Genomic DNA, 8,325 nt, shown 5'->3' with positions numbered 1-8,325 from the left:
TCTTATTCCATTGGGGTTTACCTCTTCTGCAGTTAGGGCCCCCATTTACCACATGGCTTCTTTGGAAACAGGCTAATGAAAACTTTACTAAATTAAAAAAAAAAAAAGACTGCAATAATCTTAACAGACCAGAGGCCATTATGAACTGAGATTGCACAGAATTTCTCTCCTTGAAGAAATGTATAAACAATGACAGGCAAACATTCCAGGCATCCCATTGTGATAAAGAGAAGACAGAAATCAGCTAACCACTGGAAGTTTTTTTCTAGCCCCAATATAGCAAATAAAGAGTTCTAGCTATTTCTCTTTGCAGAGTCTCTGAGCTTTAATTTCCCAGTGATGTCCCAGATCTAGGTAGTGCAGAGTGAGAGCTCCATAACTTGTAGCTATTGGCATGATTATTCATGCTATGGAAACTCAATAAATATTAAAGAACTGCATCCTTTGTATCCTTCTAGTTGACAACACAAAAAAGTAGTACCAAAAACAAGAGTTGTGATACTAGAAAACCAAAGTTGAAACTTATAAAAGACGTTTGGAAATGGCAAATATTTAAATTATAATATAGCAGTAAGAAGCATCAGAAACCCTATAGTAAATGGAATAGTGTTTTAAAGACACTTACCGAACTGGGTGGTACTGCAACTGGGTCAAAGTGCTCTAAGAGATGTTAAAAGCTTGATGGAAGGTATTATCACCATATTCACTTTACAGATGAAGAAATTAAGTACCTGAGTGTTAAGTGTTAGGAGGTATACAGATGAGGTTTTGATAAAATCCCAACTTTTCCTACTTTACCACAGAATTCCCCCATACATTTTCTTCAGTTATGTTAAACATTCACGTAAGATCATTAAACATAATTACCAGATCTATGTCTTTAAAAGAAGATATTTAACAGGTCTCTCTTTTGTGAGAGTATTACAAGATAAAAGAGGGTGTAGGGCATAATCCTGGAGACCTTGATTCAACATGGCATTTGCAAACATGCCTGGAAGATGATTCTTTTGTGACTTGGTTTGTGACAACTCACACTCACCCATGTCTTTCTACCTGGAAGTCAAAGGAAAACAAACTGACAACTAAAAACTTCTAACACTTGGAAATTCTTCTTCAATTTTCCATTTAATTCCCGAAATCTTTGACCTTCCAAGTATTTGTTGATCAACTGGGGATCACAGCTGGGTACTGATAGTTTATCTTAAAACCTCACTCCATCCAACCATCTATCCATCCATCCATCCATCCATTTACCCACCTACTCTCCAACAGCTTCTGTAAAAGATTTGAATGGATATTTAACGTGAACTCAGGCTACTAGTTCCCTTTACTGGTCTTGCTCATAGTTACTATGTCTCCTTTAAAAGTAACTGTTTTGAGGCAGACATCAACATTTTTTTAAGACTAGTGTACTAGATGACGGGCACTGAGGGGTACACTTGACGGGATGAGCACTGGGTGTTATTCTGTATGTTGGTAAATTGAACACCAATAAAAATTAATTTATAAAATAAAATTAAAAAAAAAGACTAGTGTACTAGTGTACTAGAAAAGAGAAGCAAATGGTTGAGGAAAGGAAAAGCGCCGGTAAGCATTCATGACTAAAATCCATCCATGAAAGTTTTTAAAGATTGTTTTTCTAATGTTCAGAATACTTGTATTGTGGAGTATGCATTTGTAAATTTCTAATGGCAGCTGAAACTTGCAAAGAAGGGGTAGAAATTATTCACATTTTATAAATAAGAGCAGAGATAAAAAACAAGGGTCAAATGACTTATGCATGGGACCCAAAATTCAGCAACCCAAGCCAGGACTGAGAATTCCTCACTATGACTTTTGTAGTAAGATTATTAAGCTCAGCTGCTGCCTTCAATATGTTTCCACAGACATTACTAAGAAAGCATTTTACTCTGGCATTTTTGTAACATGGCACCATTTATGGCTGTCTTCACTCATAATAACCTTATTAAACAACTGTCATTAGGGCTGGCAGTATACAAAATGAAGAGGGTCAGTCTGGTTACTAGTGGCTAAATGGCTCAGTCAAAATTTGGAGTAGGTCATTTTTTTTCTTGATTTAGAAGCTAAAGCATGCCCACATTTCTTATTTAGCCAAGCCTGAATCATTCTGACACACATACAAAAATCTCAAGAAGGAAAAAGGTTTTTGTCATTCAATCTACCCTTTTATCATTTTTGGATAATAAAGCAGCCGATCTAATGATTCCACAGACTTGTAGTATGTGACTTTTTTTCCTGCTATAGACTAAATTTTTCCAAAGGATGATCTAATTCATTCTAGGCTGAGAGAGAATAAACCCTACACTGAAAAGAAAATTCTAATTTTTTTGTTCTTTGTACAGAAATACCATAGCACAGAGTACAGAATAATATAAATATACTAGATTCAATTGTGACTAAGCCTAAAGAAACAGGGAACTCTTTTTTTTTTTTAATTTTTTATTTATTTATGATAGTCACACAGAGAGGGAGAGAGAGGCAGAGACACAGGCAGAGGGAGAAGCAGGCTCCATGCACTGGGAGCCCGATGTGGGACTCGATCCCGGGTCTCCAGGATCGCGCCCTGGGCCAAAGGCAGGCGCCAAACCGCTGCGCCACCCAGGGATCCCCCGAAACAGGGAACTCTTAATGTACTTCGGAAAACCCAAACATGTCACAAAACATAAACGTTAGCCATTAAAGAGAAGTTTATTTAAAAAATCAATTATCTTGTGCTTTAGACACACAGGTATAAGAGAAATTCAGAAGGTGAAAGCTCCTTTTCCAAAACTGTTCCCAGCAGGATGGTCAGTACTGGTTTCGAAATTGGTTGCTTAGGCCTTGCAGCTCTATGACTAGGGCGTCCATAGTTGCTGTTTCATCAGCTAACTCCCTGGAAATTTCTCCACTGGCCACATCTGTAAAAAGTTGCTGCAACATGAAGAAAAAAGCAGAACTCTCAAAACAATGACAATCTCTTTAAAATAAAATAGGTACAGAGGATAGAATTATTAAAGTTCCCTGAATCTAGTATGACCACATGGTAGTAGCATTGGCTAGTGTTTGTTCTGTTCACCACCCTGGAAATGTGCAAGCTGCAAAATTAAACCCGGCATTAAACAACATGCCTGAACTTGTAAATTCAAATAAGCTCTTCAAAATGAGTCTTCAAAATGGTTACCCTGAATACTGGTTGTTCATTTCATTTTGATGGTTTCAGGATGAACGACGGACATTTTTCATCCAAACAAAACAAATCTATTTGTTGTGTATACAAGCAACACAAATATATTTTATATTCAAGCTCATACAAATCATACCCCTTTTAAGCTAATTATTTGAAAATTAATTATGGCTTAGGACTCAGAGGCCACAAAGATGATCAGATTGGTAAAAGCAAAGAAGCCCAGCATATTAAAATAAAAATAAATGTGCCCTCTTCCTGTAAAAGGAATTGCCCACAGACGCACATTACAACATACTTCAATAAAGTCCCATAGCTGAGACATTTTGGAAAGCCTATTTGGAACTATCTGCTGAGCCAGGATGGGCACCCAAGAATATTAGCTTTAGGATTTTACAACCACATTGTATGTGTGTGTGTATGTGTCTGCCGTGTTGATCAGAAATGTAATTTACTCAGCATACTATCTACCTTTTTCTTTTTTTAATTATACTTTTAAATTTTTATTTGAGAGAGAGAGAGCACGCACGAGTGTGAGCCAAGGGTTTGGGGAGGAGGGGCGGAGGGAAAGAATCTCAAGCAGATTCCATGCTGACGCTTAACTGACTGAGCCACCCAGGTCTCCCACTATCTACCTTTTTCATCAAACCTGACTAGATGACTTGTTTACCATTACTACCACAGATGACAGCTTGTGACAAGTGTGCTGATGGTTATTTTAAAAAGGGAGTCCCAAAGATGTTTTGAGTGATGGTATAATCACTGAGATAAGCTTAGAGTTTCACACAATGATTTTTGGAGCCAAGAGCATTCACTTGAACACACAACTTTATCAACGTTTAGTAAAGATTTGTCACATTACTATATAGTCACACTGTGTACAGCACTTCATAAGGGAATGACATAAGAACTGTTGCAGTGTGGGGATGCCTGGGTGACTCAGCCGTTGAGTATCTGCTTTAGCTCAAGGTGTGATCCCAGGACCTGGGATTGAGTCCCACATCAGGCTCCCTATGAGGAGCCTGCTTCTCCCTCTGCCTATGTCTCTCCCCTATAAACTAAGGAATGGTGTTAGAAACTATATTCCTTTATAGTCTGCTTCCAGAGATATAACCCACATGGGACTAGACCGATTTCCTAGGTTCGGCCCCACACCTGACCTGCCACAGGTAGATAGTCCAGGCTCCAAACCCTCAGGGATTCTCTCTTGGGGTGCCCGGGTGGCTCAGTTAGTTAAGCCTCTGCCTTCAGTTCAGGTCATGATCTCAGGGTCCTGGGATTGAGCCCCGTGTCAGGCTCCCTGCTCGGTGGGGAGTCTGTTTCTCCCTCCCCCTCTGCCCCTTCCTGGCCACCTCCTGTGCTCACTCTCTCAAGTAGATAAAATCTTTAAAACATACTGTGGGCCTAAAATCACCCCTGATATAAAAGAAGATTGAAGAGCAGTCAGCTCATGCTAGAGGTCCTTTTTTTCTTATGACACTTCTAATTAATTCACATTTCACTCTCACCTTTGCTTTAGATAACAAGCCCTGTAAATTGAGTCGAACTGAAGAAAGCACCTGTACAGCCTCCTGAGGACTGGATTTGTTTTTACTGTGTTTTATAGCCACTGAAAAATCAATATGGGGGAAAACATGCATTAGATACTGGTAATGATAATTTACAAGTACTTAATAATTCAGATTTTATAGTACAGACTTCAGAAATAGTCCTACATGGAAAATTTTTATTTTGGCAAAAGGACAGTAATTATGTGCATAATTCCCCCCATTATCCTTCTTCACACTTATTACTAAATGGAGAATTTTTAGGAAAATGGCTGATTTTTGCTAAGTTACAGATCATTGGGAAGAGACCCTAAACACACACACACACACACACACACACACACACACACACACACACACACACACACATGAAATTAGGCAAAAAGACAAAAGGTGCCTACAGAGGGCAAAACCAAATGTAGCACATCTTTGGTGTAGCTTCCCAGGATACCAAGTCCCTAATGGGGGCTCAGTTGCCCATGACACCAGCCCAGGGAAGCAACATGCCAAGTATTTACAGCTCAATTCTAGCTGCATTTTCACACTCAGGTTTTCCTTTCCTGGAAGAAGTGACTTCAATAATCTTTATGCTTGATTCAATGGTGACCACAACTGAGCTCTCAGGTTGCTGAGCCATGCCTGGCATCAGCAAGGAGCAGGAGAGAACAAAGTCATACATGCATGACAACTGTCTCCAGCATGCCCAGGAGTCCACCTTCCTAAAACATGAAATGATTGAGAGGGTATAATCCTCCCAAGCAGAAGGCCTGGCTATTAATGCTTTATAAGAACAAGTGAAAAGCTTGTAAAAATTCTGTAAAAATGCAATGTCTGATATCTCTTTGCTGGTTTGCTCTTGTTTTTGTCCTTCTAAATTATGCTTGCCACAAAACAGACCAATAACCAGATCCTATTTTAAAACTACACTCAAGGGCAGCCCCGGTGGCGCAGCGGTTTAGCGCCGCGTGCAGCCTGGGGTGTGATCCTGGAGACCCAAGATAGAGTCCCACATTGGGCTTCCTGCGTGGAGCCTGCTTCTCCCTCTGCCTGTGTCTCTGCCTCTCTCTTTGCTCTCTCTGAATGAATAAATAAATAAATCTTTAAAAAAATAAAAATAAAACTACACTCAAGAGGGCAACGATGAAAGTCACATAGTGCCCTAGATCAGGAATGGGAAATAGAGGAGTCCTTCCTTGCACGTAAATTCTCCTCCATTGATGAAGACTGCCTGTGCCTGGCAAAATTGTCTTATCATTAATTAATATCTCCACGGTTGGTGAGAACCAACTTTGACATTCTCATTTCAAAGTAATTATTCGACTTTGACATTTCTCAGCTAAGGGTTGAAGAAGGCATGATAATCAACAACATTCAACTTATTTTGAAGGGCAGAGTGAACTGAGAGGATTATGTCTGTGCCCCTTTAGGAGAAGAAAGTTGTAACTATCATGGCTGAAGCAATGGGGCTGTTAAATACCTAGGAAAATATCATAAACGGCTGTGATTCTTTTTTTAAATCCTTATTTTCATTCTGGAAAAAAACGAAAAAACAAAAACAAAAACAAAATACGGCAAAAAGACAAAAACACTATTAGACCCCGTTTCCAAAAAGCACTAGAGACAAAGGTAGAGAGGGCTCTGGAAAGGGAGAGAAAATGCTGTTTCAAAAGATCAGGAAATCCAATATAGCAGTGCTTCCTCCAGAGGGCAGACTGTCCTTAAAACATATAACTATTATTTTGAAAGTTCCTGGATGGCAAAGACGGAGCCAGCTTTTGCCCAGGAGATGTGTGTATGTGTGGACATTTTTTTTTAAATGTTGTATTTCCATTCTCGGAATTGAGTGAGGTAGACAACAGTTTTGGGGAGAAAGATAAAACAGAGAATAGAATAACAGAGAAAACCCAGTTTGTTCCTCAATTGACCACTGGTATACAAAAACAACAAAGAAGAGGTAAAGATTTATCTTCATAAACCTAAAATATCACCAGAAACTAAAGCTGAACATCCACTCAAATATGCTTAAAATGTTGTAGGAATACCAAATTCATTAAAGTCAAAGGGAACTTAAAACATTTTTGTTTTTCTCCCAGGATTGCCCTGATGAAAAAAAATGATGCCCAAAACAGTTTAAAAACAACTTGAAAATACAAAATGAAGATTTTCTTCCTGCATTACTCATTACTTTAACCTGTGCACTTATATCTGACAGGTTTAATAGCATCAGTGAGTGATTACAGAAAGTATCTTGGCTTTGCCTGTTACAAAGCCAGCTGTTCAGAGAAATATTTAGGGTTGGCAATCTGAAGTAGATAAGATAAACTCTTCCAAGGAGATTGCACCTTGCTATAATTATGTACATAATACACCTGGGTATGGGTTTCCTCAAACATGGTACTACATCCACAAAGGTCAAAGGCATCAGGCCTGAACTCCATCGGAGCCCACCCACTGTGAAGCCAGCCCAAGCACAGGAACTGGAGCCACATTCCATGGGTCTATCAGCAATAACCTCCATGTGGTCCACTCTGAATTTCAGCTAGACAGAGTTCAGCCTGCCTACCAGTCTGTCAAGGGGTAGGCGGCCCAGATAATTGGATATTTGTAACCTTTTTGTCAATGATATCAAAGACCACAAGTTGAATTATCAACTACTAGTAAGCCCATTTCTAAATTGTTTGAATATTCTGTGACTTCTTTAGAGACACGTTAAGCTTTACCCTGTTCTTCATTTTTTTCTCTTTTTAGTTTTGAATGCCTTATCAAACAGCTGAGCTCCTCTACTGCAGAAGGAACAGGCTTGGGGTGAGAAGGTCAGGGGTTCACATTTTAACAGTGTGCAAGATACTGTTAAGTGTTTAAATATATTTTCACTTACTCTTCCTAACAAGAAGGTAGGCATTACCCCCATTTTTGGACTTGAGTTAAGTCATCTACCCAACGCCACCCAGCCAACTAGGTGGCAGACTGGTTCTAAAGTTTAGATCTCTCTGATTTCAAGGGTCTGCTCTTTTTATGGCCTGTCTAAAGTTTAGATCTCTCTGATTTCAAGGGTCTGCTCTTTTTATGGCCTGTGGCTCCCCAATTACTATAACTATTAGTTGCCCAAAAAGTTAGAGGAGGACTTTGGGAGAGGTTCCTAGTCTCCGTGATTCAATTCTTTAACACTGTGGCTTCAGTATTTTATTTGAACTGCATTCACAGGGCATCACACATCCATATTCAATTCTAAATATAAAAATGCCTTATTAAATTTAACTGGTATATTTTTTATTAATGCAAATAATGAAAATGGGCCTTTATCTGGAATATACCCAACAGGCATGCAACCTTTTATGTAAGGTTATCTGTCCCCTCAAATACCACCCACTAAATTTCCCACAGGCAGGGATAGGATTATATTTTTTTATTTCTTTTGCATATGCCATAGCTTTTTGTACATTGCTATGCATTTCAGTAATCTATATATTTCTGAGAATAAATATTTTCATTTATAAAGAAAGACTGAGTCAGGAAATGTTAACAAACTTCCTTAATATAACATCATCAGCACAAACAGATTCTGTGTATTTGAAGGTTAGACACAGCTGTAAA

The 8,325-nt window shown here is 38.9% G+C and overlaps 1 protein-coding gene across 1 annotated transcript in view; it reads right to left on the bottom strand.

The window, feature by feature from the left end:
- Positions 1-2,690: 2,690 nt before the first annotated feature.
- TTC27 (tetratricopeptide repeat domain 27) overlaps positions 2,691-8,325 on the bottom strand; it is a 177,449-nt gene continuing 171,814 nt past the window's right edge. Inside the window, exons 19-20 of the mRNA XM_055327505.1 lie at positions 4,693-4,793; positions 2,691-2,931 (exon numbers count right to left, since the gene is read on the bottom strand). Of these exons, the coding sequence (XP_055183480.1) occupies positions 2,809-2,931; positions 4,693-4,793 (224 nt within the window). The 3' untranslated portion in view covers positions 2,691-2,808. The remainder of the gene's footprint in view (positions 2,932-4,692; positions 4,794-8,325) is intronic.

Source organism: Nyctereutes procyonoides, unplaced genomic scaffold, assembly GCF_905146905.1.
Source record: "Nyctereutes procyonoides isolate TBG_1078 unplaced genomic scaffold, NYPRO_anot_genome, whole genome shotgun sequence".
Taxonomy (NCBI): Eukaryota; Metazoa; Chordata; class Mammalia; order Carnivora; family Canidae; genus Nyctereutes; species Nyctereutes procyonoides.
The sequence above is the reverse complement of the archived record's forward strand: the minus strand, read 5'-3'. Positions and strand labels throughout refer to the sequence as shown.